Below are 16,782 nucleotides of genomic sequence, written 5' to 3'. Positions count from 1 at the left end.
TACCATTTTAGCTAATTTATCAAAACGGAATTAAACTGGATGAGAAAGACATGAAGCAACGGTAAAGCAAAGTCTCAGTGATATATGGTAGTTGAGGTATTATCCTGTTCCAGGGTGTCTGAATGAATATTATGACTAGAATTCAGTCATGTCCTCGAATACCAGCTGTTTTAACATCACAGCAACATCATAGGTTTTCTAATTCTTACAAAGCTGTCAACCCATTAATGCAACTCGGTCGAACCTAACACTGATCAATAGATGAAATGCTTTATGTTTTAGAGATATATTCCCTTAAAAAAGGTTTGTGCCCTCTTTTAAGATTAAGATTAAGATTAAAAAGTCAGAATAAAAATGAGAGAAGGAGAATTGTCTTATAAAACTATGCAAAAGAAAATATGAGAAAATAAAAGTGCTGAATGCAAAGATCTGGAGAAAAGACTCAAATGTTTTTAGAATAACTGTTTTCAAGATTTATATGATGCAAATACTCTTTAAATTCTAAGACTGCTTTGAAAACGTCTCTGTGGAATTTCCTTAAGTTGAGAGGGTCCTTGACTCGTTCGCCTTCTTTCTTCTTTCTTTCTGTCTCTTTTCTTTCTTTCTTTCTCCTTGTCTGCTTTAATGTTCTCTCTCTATAGCACAGCCAAATAGTGAATAACAGTTGTTTTTTTTTTAAATCACAGATGGAGTATCCAACCTCTACTAAAGTTGGACTTTCCCAGTCGCACTGGTATTAGTTTTTACAACAGAAGCTTAGTGTGTTTCTACATGCCACTTCTTTGTTTCTAGGGAAACAGAGTGGTGGTTTGGCAGCAGCAGGGGGTTTCCTTGAAAAACAACAAGCATCAGAACTGTAAGATCTCAAATTGTGTTGTTCTGCGGCAGAAGTCCTCTTGGCATATTACTGAACTGTCACAAAAGGTTGTGATTTAGGTTTTTTTTTAGTCTTTTTTCAAAAGTCCATCTTTAGCTCCCTCTTTCCCTTCCTATCTTATTTTCTGTTGTGTCATCTCTGTGTGCGCATAGACATATGTTCAGCTCTGTGCAAAGCAAACAGAGCACTGAGTATAGGAAGCACACACACACACACACACACACACAGGCACAGCTGCAGCAGCAGTTGTAAACTGCTGTCAGCCCTACCCTGCCTGACCCACTTTGGATGTTTCTGGAATAGGAGAAGGGCTTTTCCAGCCTGCGAAGGAAAAACCCCACCAATGTTGTTTTTGTTGTCATGGAAAAGTAGATCAAGCAAGGTAAGCTACAGTACTACCAGCCCTTTCCCACTATCCCATTTCTTTCATATCAACAACATCTCCGACATCTCAACAATAACTCATCTGATACAGACAGCTCTGAAAGCTGACTGATGAGGCACTGTGCTGTATGCTGTCAACATACCCTCAAATAAACAGCCACCGCACAGGGAAGCATTCATCTCAAATGGATTTCTAGATCATGTAAGCTAATCTAACGGTCTGATCTATGTAACATGATCTAATGATCTATGGATCTAATCTAGAGAGATAATTAGAGCCAGAGCAGTGAGATTACGAGCGAGCCCCAGCTGGATGTGCCCCCAGCTCACTTACTGGGTTTGAGTGTAATAGGATTTACAACTCAAATCTAAATCCCTTAAAAAAATTCAGTGTGATCACTGGCTCTGCATCTGCTATAAAAATTATCTGAAATTAAGGCTGATACGGGCAGAGAAAACAGAAAGAAGTGTTCCCGGTGTATTCCCTGAAGTGCTGAAGGAGGACAGGAAATCACATCTGTGCATTCAAATTAACACAGCAGACAACGCTTGATATTTTGAAAGTTGTGTTCATTATCTACAGGTCTTTAGTTACTCTATTTTTTATTAAAAGCCTGTGATAATAATAACATTTCAAACACAAAGTGGAACAGAATGAAGATGAGGATCATTAGTATTGATTGTTGACAGTTATGGTAATATTTTCTTTGAATTTGACCAGAATGCTCTGACTCAAAAACACAATTTATATCAGCGCCAATCAATACGACCCATAAGGGCTAATCTAGTGTCTCACTCAGAAGTTCAATAATCAAAGCCAAAGGGAATACTGGTGTTAGAGTACATTTCAGACACCTATACTCCCTCATTCTGGCACATCTCAGTGGGAATCTGAATGTGACTTAAATACATAATCATGGTCTGGTTAGAAAGCTGCTCTGTTCTCTGCAGGATCAACTGTCGCCCAATAATGACAACTCTGCATGTCTACCTGTGTTGTCACAACACATATAATCGGTGGTGTGTTTGGTCTTATTCACTTACAAAAAAAAAATGTCCTTCTGAGGGTTCAATATCAAATTAAGCACACCAAACAAACCATTAGTCTGTCTAAGCTGTGTGCTCTTGTGATAATACAAAAAAAAAGGGAGAGAAGAAGAAGAGGTGTGCAGGGGTGAGGAGTGTGCAGTATTTTCAAAGCAGCTCCCTGACAGTAGAGTCTGATATCACTTGTTAAAGATTTTCCTAATTCTCATGTGAGGGTGAAATTAATGAAGCATATTCCCATTAGGCCTTTAATCACAAATAACACAAAATGAAAGCAAAAGAAAACAAAGTGTTTGCCCTGCGTTCCGATTAGAGCTTCAGAAATGCAGACAAAAATACCGGTTTAAAAGCAGGTTTACCCTTATTCTATTTAAATTTTAGTGGGAGTTTTTCCTCATCTACCAGGCAGCGGGGTCATGCTTTTTGAGGCCCTCCGACACAGTTCAGCAACACTTGTGGTCCAGCTGTTGTTGTGGATTATCATCATTTTTCTGATGCACAGAGAAAGAAGTTGCTCTATAAAATGGCCACTCCAGGTGTGATGTTGTCAAGTCATTTCAGGGTTGTCAGTGCAGGTTGACTTGGCATCCACATTTTCTGACTCCCATGTTTATTTGTGCCATACTAAAACCTACACCACACAACGGGAAAAAAAAAGCCAGTTTACAGAATCTTATGTGGTTTTTCCTTTCAGCGTGGCCAGACGTTAATTCCCTGACCAAATGACAGCATCGTCTGTCCACACCCCTGATCTGTGGGAGCTTCTGGACACAACTGAGGTTTTCAAATAAAAAGATAGATGCGCCACAAGCTAATTCAGAGGTGACAGAGGAGGACAGACAATTAGACAAATATGCAGACATCCACACGCACACACACACACACAGCGGGTAGAAGCAGAAACACAGGCCTGGAGGATAGCCGATTATAACCTGCCATTTTGATAGACTCTGACCCATGTCCAGATGTGTCCTCTATGTGCTATTATGTAGATCCTGTTATATCAAACCCATTTTAATCCATGTAATCACTAAAGGCTGGTGAAGGGAGTATTGTTTAATTCCAATATTAATAAAACCACATACAGGGGACAAGAGAGAGACTCAGTTATCAAAATGGCTCTCTTTGTGAACCAGATGAAAGACTTGACATTGCTTCTAGGTGCATTGTTAATGTGAATTTACCATGAAATTATAAATGCGCACGGCTGTTTAATAAGTTAGAGTTATATGTCTGGTGCAACAGGTTTGATACCTGATGATTCCAAGAGGAACATACAGCCACCTTCCATCATTCACTAAGAAGGGGAAATAATTGGAGTCATTTCTTTCCTAAATGAATTATCCTAATTCATTTTTGTAAGAAAAATTATCCTCACAATTGGCACCGAGGCGAACTGTGAAATAATTGTTGACAGTGCTCTTTTAACAATCCCAGGTTGCCACATTAGTGCAAAAAACGTTCATGACATTTTCATAAGTGGAACGAATATCAGCTGGAGGCCACTGGCCCACGAATTCTTAAAATTATGCGAGAAAAGATTATGTTTGAGAGGCCTAACCTCCATTCCGTGGGAGATATTGACCTTTTTGCTTGCATATAAATGAATTTCATTTCCTGCTCTTGTGGTGTGCTTATGTACTAAGCAGTTCAGCGAATCGTGTATGAGCTTCATAACGATCGGGGGCCCTTTCCAGATCGCCGAGGTGACAGCTGGGTAAACCTGTCTAAACCATTCAGTACAACTCGTCAGGAACCTGTCAGCTACCTGGGACTGCATGTAAATCAGAGGCAGTTTTCTTGTTTTCAACCAAACCCACAGACCTCTGACTTACCTGTCAATATAGGCCTAATAGAATGTTTTCTCCCCCTCTTTTTAACTTTTTACTCACGCAAGTGCAATTTAGCACGTTATATATTAAGTAGCCTAGACTATTAATTTCATCATTACTTTGTATGTTTTCACCACATGTAATTATGAGCTACAGGCCTAATTAGAGCTATCAACCAGTGGTTGATATGCACATGTTAACACTGAATGCACAACGCCAACAAAGCAGGCACCTTGCACACTAAAGTTCCCACACCTTGTCTCCGTAGTCTCCGCTTCCTGAGGCCGAAGATGCGCACTTTAGAGAAGATGTCGACCAGGTTCCCATTGCAGAGCCCCTTGTTCTTGTTGGGGCTCTTTCTCCGTCGGTTGGTCGAGGGCCGGTCTAAATGCTGCTCCCGTGCCTGCCTCTTCTGTCTGATCAGCCCACTTGCGATAGCAGCAGCCATGGCTCAAAATGTCACAACTGCTCAGGTCCAGTCTGCACACGGAGCACAGACTACACAAACAGCCGCCTCTCAGAGCTCGCAGCCCGGGTCACAGTCCCATGGTGGCGGCTAAGTGGTCCGTTCCGTGATGTCAAATGTCAATTTTATTTTTTTTAAGAGCTGGTTTCCCTTTTTTTGTCCAAACACTACATGGTAATTGCGATATTAAAACAGCTGTCTGTGTCATCACCCGCAAAATTGTTGGACATGATGGAAAAAAAATGAGATCAGTTCATGCGTAATTCCATACATGCATCAATAACCATAGTCTTGATGAAGAGCTATACCAAACTCACGCGGACCGAGCTTTCAGAGAATTATTCATACCTGCACATTGGTGCTTTTGTTCATTGTCTGAAACATGTTAAGTGGAATCGCCTCCTTAAATGTCCAATACCGGCGGCAGCGTCCTCACAGCACATTCGTGCACTCTTTCCTCCTTTCACCCTCCGTTTTCTCCTCCTTGTGTCAGACGAGGTTGCTCTGATCAGAAGTCGCTGTAGGGACGCCTGTGCATGTGCATGTGTGCCGCCAGCAATCAGGCGCCTCCTACGAAGATCACCACCCGAGTGAAGAAACAGCAGCCCGGGCGAAACGAACTCCAAGTTTGCAAGAGGCAATCCGCGACAGAGATGACTGCGATGACTGATCAACAGTCGCACATTAGGGGATGCAATGAAATACGCAACCGTAGTGAGATGTATAAATTAACGCAGCAGGCTAAATGAATGTAAACTTATATTCCAACTACCTGACGATTTGCCGGATAACGTTTTCAAAACATATTTTCTTCACTCTGTATTCCGTTCGGCAGTTCTTTGTATAAACACACAGAACCACAATCACAACACAGGCGGTTGGGCGCGATAGGAGCCAGGAAGAAAAAAACATAACCAAAGATGATCTGAGTCCTGTGGAGATGACGTCTGCATTGTGTGACAAGCTGCATACAAATATATAAACTTAAACCCCCCGGTGATCAGCAAACTGTTCGACCCAGTGGATTTTCCAATAGCGCCCACGGCGTGGGAGATGCATGTATGACGACCGGCGCGTAATGGGAATAAGGAAAGTATACCGGCACTGGTATACTGCACATTTATTTTCCCACGCTCAAAGAAAAAAAACCCGATAGGCAGTGGTAGTCACTCGCCTCTGTCTATGTACCCCAGATCAACAAATCCTCCCCATCAACAAGTCCTAACCACTCGTTAGTACACGCCTGAGTGAAGAGGATGCCCTCCCCCACTCCCTCCCTCTCGAACAACAAGCCGCTGCTTTAAGGAGAATGAGCAAGCTGGTCTGAATGCTGCCTTTAGATGGTACGATTTCATTCTTGAAACACTACAGTTGCAATAAAATTAGACAGAAGCTATAAAACACATTCCTTTTCTGTTGTTAATGCTAAAGGACTGGATTGAGCTGACAGAGTGGCATTTGTAAAATGTTATTTTCATCCCACTGTTACAGTCAAATCTTCACATTTTGAAAAGAAATACTTACAGCTTATAATAACTTTATGCTCCACCTCACCAGAGGGGAAATATTAGTTTCAGCTGATGCCGTGTGATAAAGGGGCAAATTCATATTGTTTTAATTGCAAACCCTTCAGGCTGCGCGCTCCGTTTACTCTGTATGTGGTTTCAGCACCACGGACAGCGACACTATTTCAGCACCGAACAGTGATGAGGGGGAAACGTTTCCTTCAGTCAGACATCCTTTACTTGCATGTCCACCACATACTGCAGGATGGCTCATGTGAACCACAAGCAACTGGGGATATATTCTCCAAACCAGTGCTCCACTCCACCCAACATATTGTTCCTCTGTTTAGATTCTGAATCGGACACGTCGGTTCCACACAATAAGACCCCATGTAAGACAACACGTTTGATCCTTGTTTCTAACTGAATATCATCTAAGTCTCAATCACAGGCACAGAAATTAAAACTCAAGAGAGCCATCTGCTGTTTGTGGCTGTAATTAAACGTGTGAGCTCATAGGGGACTGGAGCGGTGCACTGCATCGCCCTGGTGTGCTTTCGCTCTCCGCACGCCAGACGCACCTGTTGATTTCCAGCTGTACGGATGTATGAATATAGGATTGGTTCAACTGACAGATGCACAACTGCACGAAGGCCATTCTTATTCATCCATTCCCGTTACAGAAGAGAGTGTGTGAGAACAGATTAAAACAGCAGGACAGAGTGATAGCGGTGTCCCTGCATGGCGACTATAAAAAAACCCACTGCCTATAGAATTAAAATGCATACAAACCACCTTATAGATGGTTTATCAAATGTACATGTATGAGTATTTCCCATTCTCCTCAAATAATATAATGCTTAAGTCTGTGTGATGATGATTAGGCGCATTTTTTTGTACTGATCTCATTCCACTGACTCGAGCTGAGGGGGTGCATACAGAGTTTATGTCCCGTGGCTGTTCACCAGCCTCCCGCTCCGCAGTGCTGTAGGAGGCACTGCAGTTAACGCTCCAACCAGCAGCGGACACTGTCAGCCCAACAATGGTCCCTCACCCACGGCAGTTCTGAAACGGAGAGGGCTTCTGTGCTGCTCACATACTGTAGATAATCGATCTTCTTCAATTAGAATCATCCAGGATTAGAGGAACTTGCATTGCTTGAATACAATCTCAGCTAAACAGTAAAACAAGGGAGTGCTCTAAATTATGGAATTATAATCATGCATGTTTAGCCAATCTTATGCAGCTGCATAATATTAGATTTAATTACTTTCTACAAACAGTTATTTGTATTCACATGATGATAATAATACTATTACAGCCAATAACAAACTAAAAGGACTTTAGAATAAGAATTTGGCAAAGAATGAGTTGAAAAAATGTGGGGAAAAATGGCAAAAGAGACCCAGTATGAAAGTATGTGCTACAAAATGTATGTTTTGCTAAGATAACTTTACAACCGGACCAAAGAAAACAAATGTTTTCAAACTGTCTGCAGCAGTATTATGTCATATTCTTTGTTTTCAACAAAAGCATACATCAGTGTTGGTTTGCTTGCACAGGACAAGTATCCCCATAAATTCTACAAATGTGGCACTCCAGCAAAGCACAAAATGCAACGCTTTGGGCTGGATCCATGTTTGGGATAATACTGGAGAAGAGAGGAGGAGAGAAGCTTTGCGCAGTGGCTTTTACCTTCTCAGTCACACAGCACAAGGCTGAATGCATGGATGGTCAGACAAGCTTTCCACACATAGCACAGACATGGACTTATCTGCTGTATAGCATGCGCAAGCCTGGAGGAGCAAAAATAATCCATGAGAATGCAAACGAATACAATGCAGGGTGTCAGAAAGCACACCAAGACCCTGTGAAATGCACATATCTACATTCATAAAGCAAAACAAGGGCACACATACCTACATTTTTTTTCCTCCTACATGTGAACGTATGAGAGTCCATGGCAGTCCCATTCCAAAGCCCTATAAGCCAAGACCTTTTCCTGTGACTTCTAATGTCCCATTTATACTTCTCCTTCTAGGACCTAACATGGTTACGGTGAACTGACAGTCTGCCCCGGGCTGTTCACATTAATTTGTTCACGAACACTTTCGACACTTAGGCATTCTTTAAGTTGGGTCACGGAGAAAGACAGTTAGATGAACACATTTAGACACTTTGCCTGAGACTAAATATTGCCTTAGGGTGTAATTTGCAAGAAATTAGCCAGTTCTAAAGAAGACACAGAGGTGAAACGCAGGGCATATCAGCTTGTATTCCTCTAATTATCAATACATTGTTGACACAATACCAGAGACCATAATACCAAACCCAACCTGTATGGAAAACTGTGGAGACCAAAATGCACTAAGATGCAGAATCTGATGCAGACTTGTGAAGCCACATCCTCATCAGGTCAGAACATTCTAATCTAATCTTCTCTGAGGAAATTACATTAATGTTATTTAGATGTCCTGCTGCTCAGGCACAACAAATGTCACCCAATGGAACTGGGATAAACAACCCATTTGATTATTGCTATTACTTTGCTTCAGGGCCATGTTCCTTTATCACCCATCCTGATAGGAAAAACAGTCAGTGAGACTCAGCACTTCTCAGGCCCAGTGAAATAAAAGAAGCTTAACTTGCCAGGATCAAATTACATTGCATAATAAAAGACAGAAAGTTAATTTAATTTGAAATGAGTAATGATTTTGCTTAGCTAGGATTTATGTCATTTTCTTTTCTCCTTTGTCGCACTGTTCCTCCCCATGCTTCAGTTGTTTAATCAATGAATATCATGAGTCCATCTACTGGAGTAATAAAAAGCTTAGAGAGCCCGCTTATGCATCATGAGTATTCTACAATGTGTGCTTCTGGGTTACATGACTGTGTATGTGCCTCATTTGTTTTGATGAGTCTAATCGTACAAGCTAATCAGAGAGCTAAGAGAGAGTTATGCACATCGAGAGCTGAAGACGGAGAGCTTTTGTCAAGTGGTCACAAATTGGACTGCATGGTGAGGACCTGGAGGTGGGCCAGAAAGGTCAGGGGGTTATTAAGATTCATATTCTGAGGACTATGAACATACAGTACATGCCAATTTTTATGGAGATAAGGCTCAGAGTTGGTGAATGTCCAGACAAAGTTTTGTGTGTTAACTATTCACCTATAATCACTATATAGTTCACTATATAGTGAGTTTGTCTTTTTAATAGTGTTATTCAGTGTCTGCTGAGAGTTATTATAGTCAAGTAAAGTTGTTCTGTTTACAGACTACATTTGAAAGCAAAAAATCTTGACAAAAGTGCTTTACAGAGAAAAAAAATAAATACATTTAAAAAATTAAATAAACATATATAACAGACGAAATAACAACAGTAATGTAGTCATGTTAAGAACTGTAAGGACTCAAAAGCAGTTCAAAAGATAAGTCTTAAACCCTCAACAAGTCATTACAAACTCATGCTGTGCAGCCAAACATTGTTCAAAGCCACATGACTTTCTTTAAAATTCTTGTTAAGATGTCAAGGTTTCAAAAAACGCCAAATATATCAGGCTGAACTTTGGAGGAAAACGTGTCTTCAAAAAAAAAAGAGTAGCATATTTCAATTTGATGGAATGATGCAGCCATAAGAAACATGAAATTTTGGGTTTGAATATTTTCCCCTCGGTGGAAACATATACAGTAGCGTCAGTGAGTTGGAATAAAATGATTCACAGTATATTAAAATGCAGTCAAGCAGTGTAGAATAATATGATTTTAACAACCTTAGAGGATGAGGCTGGTAAATTTTGAACTTCTCAAAGAGCTTTAGTTCAAATCAAATCAGGCTTTGGATACACACACAGTACTTGTAAGTAGGATTAATTCATTGTTGGTTTGAACATGAGATTTGTTGACAATCAGAAAAATATGAAAAATCGCCAGCCATGTCCTTTAAAGCTTCTTAAAGGGAAAGAAAAGTGGGAAAACTGTATGTTAAGGGGATGGGATTTAAAAGTATTGAATGATGTAGTTGGCAGCAATGGAAAAGGCTAAATCTCCTTTGGATTTTTACTGGGAACAGGAAAGAAACTGATGGGGTCTTGAAAAGAGAGTAGAGGGTGAGGAGATTACAGATGTGCAGGGCTTTTAAAACAGTGCTTTCTCTCATAATCATTGCCCCTCATTTGTGTGGGTTTCTTACAGCAGACTGATAACAGATGAATGAATGATCTTGCTGGAGTGATCAACTGAGAAGCAATCTTTAAGTGTTGCTCTTTTGCCAACGAGACTGCTAATGCAAAGCTGTCAATGAATAATATATTTGAAATGGTTTGAAAACAACCCTTGAGAGATTTGGTTCCAAGCGAGCTGCAGAGCTGATACATTAAGCCTCTGCTCACAGACCTTTAAATAGCTGGTCCATCATCTCATGCGGAGCGTCATAAAATCGTTTAAATGTACATCACATAATCGCCGCAAGGTGTATTAAATATGCCACCTGAGAATATGTATGGCCACATTACAATATGTCTCTCTGTTGTGAGCGTGATAGAGTGTTGCCCCTCCCCCAGGGATGAGATTAAAGTGGACCTGAGGTGTGGAGCCCTCCGACGGAGACATTAATGAAACACAGGGGCTTCAAACTGTGAGCTCCACTCACAAATAGCTTACTCCCAGATTACACACACAAAAAAAATGTGTTAACACTTATGTTGCTGAACTACATATAAACATAATCAGCTGCCATGCATTTAATGTCTGCCCCTGTCACTGAACAAATAAGAGAGGCTGCGTAGGACGACGGGCTCGTGGGGAGGGATGATTGGACATGATGTTGGGTCGGGGGTCTCATAACAGCTTCTTGACTGAACTGTGAGTTTTCATGGTGATAAGGCTAATGGAACAACCTAATTAGGTCTTCCTGGTAACTATAACTTTGAAAAGAAAGGTCAATTGTTTGAAAAAAACAAATGACTGGGGGCTCTTTCGCTGTGTACTCTGACTTTTGCGCATTTAAAGAACACCTGATTGCAGCAAGTGGAAGGAGAACAATTGGGTACAAGTGCAAGTGATTAAACACAACCCCTCACCAGCAGTGATTGGTTGACTGCTGAATAACAGCCCAAATCACAAACAACCTACTTATGGTGCAGAATTTGGGATGAAGCAGGATATAGCATAAGGATATTTAAGGACACTAATGTGAGTAAGCATACAAATATATAGAGAGAGGGAGCGAGACAGGCTGAGGCACAACAACACTGTGTCAATTCAACATGCTAGTCACACACATCCTCTCTGTTCTGTTCGTTCTATCTGTCTCTCTCTCTCTCTCTCTTTCACTCACACACACACACACACACACACACAAAGCTCCATCCTTTGATCCTATTTTAAGTCTGCAGCAGTGATGGAATGTGCCTTGTCAGCAGCACTGCAGAGTGAGGTTCCTTGGAGAAGCCCTGGGCAGTGTGGGAGAATATCAATTAGTCCAAACCCCTCTGGCAAGGCCTGCTTCCGGAGCTGAAGGCTGACACCGAGTGTGTCCGGACGTATAAGCATGTGTGTGAGTGTGTGTGTGTGTGTGTGCATGCTTTATTGCTTGTGTCTCGCGTGTAGGTACGCAAAGTGTGTACCCACTTGCAAACGCAGAGTGTAGGTGTTGACATTAATATTAATCATTTTCTGATACATGTGAAGGGCCTGGGTATAGTTCAGTTGTGGAAAGCTTAACAGAATGGTAATGAGGGTGATGTCAGGTCAGACTAAGCTTCGATTGTGAATTTAGATATGTGATACGGAGAAAATCAGGTCTGTAAATGCTCCTGTGAATGTTAAATGTATCAGTTTGGTCGAGCCTGCAACACAAGTTTGCAAACACACAGTTCAGTAAAGTTTAGATTGAGTTTAATAAAGAATGTCTGTTAAGGGAAAGTTTTTTTTGTTTGTTTTTCTTCTCTCTTCAAATACATAAATGGTGTAGCCACTGACCTTCAGGTGTGGACAGTGACTTTTTTTTTTTAAGCCGCCTCCCTGTCAAGCTGCAGTCCACAGATGATACCTGATGTGTATGCAGGCATAAGAAGCCCACAGGTCCATCATAATCCCTGGTTCTTGTCTGATAGAATTACCACTACTGACAGCTCCTACACACCTCTGTCAAATTGCCACACGCACATACTTGACAAACACATTTACACTAGCAGGTATTCAGGATCAAATCAGATAGCATAAACAAGGAAGAGAGCTTTGTACAGGCCATATGAGGTAAACTGACTCACATTTTATTTGTAATGTAAACCCACACCTCAATTTTGATACCCTCAACACTAATCCAGACATAACTGAGCAATAGTGCAAACCATAACAAATTATCTTCATGTCCTCCTCATCTTGTTAATGTTGTAAGGACATTTGATGTGTATAAATGAGTGTATGTATGCTTTTTGTGTTTGTTTCTCAGTGGTGCATGACCGTGTAGGCACTTTAAGCAAACAGAATGTGTGCACCTGCATGTGAATGCATAGACTGTATAGGTGTGTTCATTAATATTTATAATTTTCTGATACACAGAAAGAGCCTGGGCATAGTTCAGAAGTTTAACAGTATGGTAATGAGGTTGATGTCAGTTCAGGTTAAGATACAACTGTGAATTCAACAATATGCGAAAAATGCAACCACGCAAGTTTAAGGGCAAACAGAGGTCAGAATGAGCAGTTAAAACAGACGAATACTGCAAAAAGCTGCAAACTTTAATTAAGATTGGTATTACCAGTATATATTTCACATTGCACACATAGTTATTTGATTTAATGTTAATTTAAAAAGAATTCTTAATGGAGCATTAAATGTATGAAAAAGTGAACTTCATAAACAAACTAGTGTATAAATCATAAACTATGTGTGAGAGAACACGATGAATGTCTCCTCTCTAATGAAATGAATCCCAGCCATAACCATAAAATTATTACACCTCCATGAAATATTATGACTGCTAAGTGTGTTTCACATTGCTCATGTTTTAATGTTTCCTTCCTAGAGGTCTATTAAGGTGTGCTCATATGATATGCACCATAGATCTCCAATGAAACAGTGTGTCAATGGGACCATAGCCACCTCTGATTGAGAACAGCAATAAAGTTTTCCCCAAGAGACAATGAAACACTAATGATGTCTGTAATGACCAAAGTTATGACACTAATTGTCATTAGCTGAGGCTGCACTGTGGCCACTGTGACCCTTTTGGTCATGAAAATAAAGTCAGAAAAAAAGAGAAGATACCCTGCCGCTACAGTAAAAAAAAAAAAAAGTGTGAGTGTGAGGTAATGGAGGTGAGAGGGGGACAAGAAGTACAGTGATTAGCCTGAAGTGGCGGGGTTAATACTTGAGGATGACAGCAATCATTAACCGGCAGACATTACACACACACTAAGACACCCATTAACACTGTCACAGATCAAATGTTACCACAGCACCCAATATATTAAATACTTCACATGTACTCAATCCACTCAGTCGTATCAGATGTGTACCACAGAGAGGTAATTGTTAGTCTGTCGTCCCTGGTGTAAAAACACAGGATTGAATCCAACTGATTCCAAATTACACACAATGATGATTCAAGACAATATGTTACTGTTCAGTATTTTCTATTAGTTTCTCTATTAGGTTTTATCCTATTTAGCAGAAATTTAGGTTTGCTAGTTTAGGTCAATAGTATACATATTTTCAGTGGTGGAGTATCATTTAAGTGAGTGCGTACATTTACTCAAGTATTGTACTGAAGTACAATTTTGAGGTCCTTGTACTTTACTTGAGTATTTCCATTTTAAGCTACTTTATACTTCTACTGCACTACATTTCAGAGGGAAATACTGTACTTTCTACTCCACTACATTTATTTGACAGCTTTAGTTACTAGTTACTTTTCAGATGACGATTTGAAACACAACACATGGTTAAAGATGAAACCAGTGGTTTCCAACCTTTTTGGTTTTTGACGTCTTATAAAAAGCAGTGTGTAGTCAGGGTCACATTTCAGATGTCTATGAGTTGTTAACAGCTCCACCAAATTTTCCTCTAAACTTCTCACATGGTTTCATTTCAATAAATGTTCAAATGATCCAATATTTCTCCAAAGATTAGAGAAAAATTCCAAAAACTGAAAACAGATTTGTGTATCAGAACTTTGTTTTTTCTTCTTTCCTCTCCCATTAATCATCTCAAGACCCCTCAGATTTATCTGGAGACCCTTTGGAAGGGCCCAACCCCTTGGGTGGGAAACACTGGACTAAACTAGCTAACTGTATGTGAAGTAGTTGAAACTAGCTCCACCTCCAGCAGCTACAACAGTAACATGCTGCTCTAACACTGATGCTTCAGTATTAATAAGCTAATGATGTCATATATAATAATATATCAGTCAGAGGGATAACTTTAAGTTGTAATGGAGTATTTTTACATTACTGTATTGGTACTTTTACTTAAGGAAGGGATCTAAATACTTCTTCCACCACTGCATATTTTGATGGAGTCTTTTGCCTCTAAGCAGGCACAGCATGCATCTTGTCACTGTGTTGTAATCCATGCGTTTTTACTGCATATTAGTTACTTTAGTGTCAAACATGGTTAAGGCATAACATTTAATATCTTGTTTTTTATACATATCTTTCATTTCTGGGAAAACACACTCACATCCACATATTTGAATACACACACCTAAAACCTGCACTAGAGATTTGTTCACCTGCTAAGACAAACCCTGAACGTAACCTGATCATTTGTGTCTTTAGAGATAATCACAGCTTTTGGCAAGGAGCCGAGGCAAACAAACCAATCAGCTGAATTATGTAAAGATACAGATAAGATTCTTCTTGGAAGAAGAAATATTCCTTAAAATTGTACAGCAAAACCCGTTAATCATGTTGACACAGCAGCACATTGTAAAGTAAGACAGCTGTATTTTGAGGTAATGCAGATCACTTGTTCCCTTCAGATGGATTTATACTTAATGTCAAAAGTGCAAAGGGATGATAAACATTGTTATTGTTTCTAAAAATGCAAAGTAATATTTAGACTTGTGGACTGAATATCGGTTAAATGTGTCAGTGGGACCAAACTGTCATGTTGTTTTTATGGTGTTAAATTATTTTGTCATCAAAGATGCGCAGTAGAAGAAACACAACAACACTACACAAAGAGGGATAAAATGGGATAAACAGAGATAAACAATACTGAAGCCATTTTTTTCTGTATGGACAAATGAAAATATGAAGAATGTTACAGCTGCAACTTGTTATTCTTATATGGGATTATGTGAGCATGCAAGCCTCTGTGTCTGTGTGTCAATAACTTTCCTTTAGTTATATTTTACAAAAACTGAAGACATTTTTGTTTTCAAGACAGCTCTGGAAAACAAACAGAGCTGCACCTGCCAACTCGCGTTATTATCTCATTGGGATTCAGTGACATTATGACAACAGTAAAGAAGAAAGAAAATACATGATTTGCCAGTTCAAAATGTTGTGGCTTCACAATATCATTATAATAACTATACAGATGAACGTGAAGCCTCTTGCACCAATAACACTTAGAGAAAAGAACAACTCACTGGTTGAATCACTGGTCGATCATGTTGCTCACAGTGTAAATGTTATGATGTCATGGTACAGTAGCTCTAAGCTAGATGCTACATTATATACTTGAAACATATTTTGCTGTATAGTTTCTGTGTCAGGATACTGAAGACTTTCAAACTGTCAGACAAAAGAAGAGCATTTGCTGTTTTCCAGCTCATTATCCAGTTCATTTTCTACATGTTTTTGGTGCAGCGAAGTATCGCTACATGCTTTCAAACACACTGTACTGTATGTGTCATGCCAACTTCACATAATCTCCAACTCTATTGTATTAAAATTATAATGAAAATGCAGATGCTGCAGGGTATCATCCTGTCATGCTTAAACTGCTTTACTTCTTACAAATTGCTTTACTATTTTTCAGCCACTAGAGAGCAGTGCAGAGCTCAGCAGGACACTGCTGCAGGATTACAGGAGATGCAAACTGCTCTGCACAGAGAATACATACTGTATATCATGTAGCTCTATTCTTTTTTCCCTGAAAGAAAGGTTTTGTGATGGCCTCGACACTGACATACAAGCTAAGAGGAAACCACTAAATGGAAACCCATCAACTTCAATTTGTCATGGGCCAACACATTGTTTGAAATAATCCAGTGAATTAAACATAGACTTCTAGGAAAGTACCAGTCTGTCATTTTGGTACTTTATCCTGAGATCCTGAGTGTAACCACTATATTTAGCTGTTTAACCCTTTAACTGCACTTAGACAACAAGCTGTCAGATTACCAGACTGAGCTAAAACTGGAACCCTTAACAAGAAACAAAACATTCTTCTCTTAAGTCAACCAAGATGCCCTCAAGTGGCCAAAACAGGCTACATCACAGATGCTGTGTTTGGACAATGACATCCTCCAGTGTCCAACTTGATCTAGTTGATCAAAACTATCAACCTGTCTATCAATCAATGAGCCCGTAATGGTTCTGACAACATGATGAAAGCAGTGTTGGACTGTGCATGAAGTTATGACCTAACTAGAGCAAGTGAGGCTGTGTTGTGAGTGGTAACTAATATTAGTCAGTAGTGATAAGCCATAAACTGAT

General features: G+C 39.9%; 1 protein-coding gene across 7 annotated transcripts in view; it reads right to left on the bottom strand.

The window, feature by feature from the left end:
• Positions 1–16,782, bottom strand: part of fgf14 (fibroblast growth factor 14) — a 129,689-nt gene that overhangs the window by 37,207 nt on the left and 75,700 nt on the right. Inside the window, exon 1 of one of the 7 annotated variants that reach the window (XM_044365420.1) lies at positions 4,396–5,584. The exons of the other annotated variants lie outside the window; for them this stretch is intronic. Within the exon in view, the coding sequence (XP_044221355.1) occupies positions 4,396–4,588 (193 nt within the window). The 5' untranslated portion in view covers positions 4,589–5,584. Of the gene's footprint in view, positions 1–4,395; positions 5,585–16,782 lie in introns of those variants that run through there. 7 annotated transcript variants of the gene reach the window in all.

Source organism: Thunnus albacares, chromosome 11 (genome assembly GCF_914725855.1).
Source record: "Thunnus albacares chromosome 11, fThuAlb1.1, whole genome shotgun sequence".
NCBI lineage: Eukaryota > Metazoa > Chordata > Actinopteri > Scombriformes > Scombridae > Thunnus > Thunnus albacares.
Note: the sequence above shows the minus strand (reverse complement) of the source record. Positions and strands in the feature narration are given on the sequence as shown.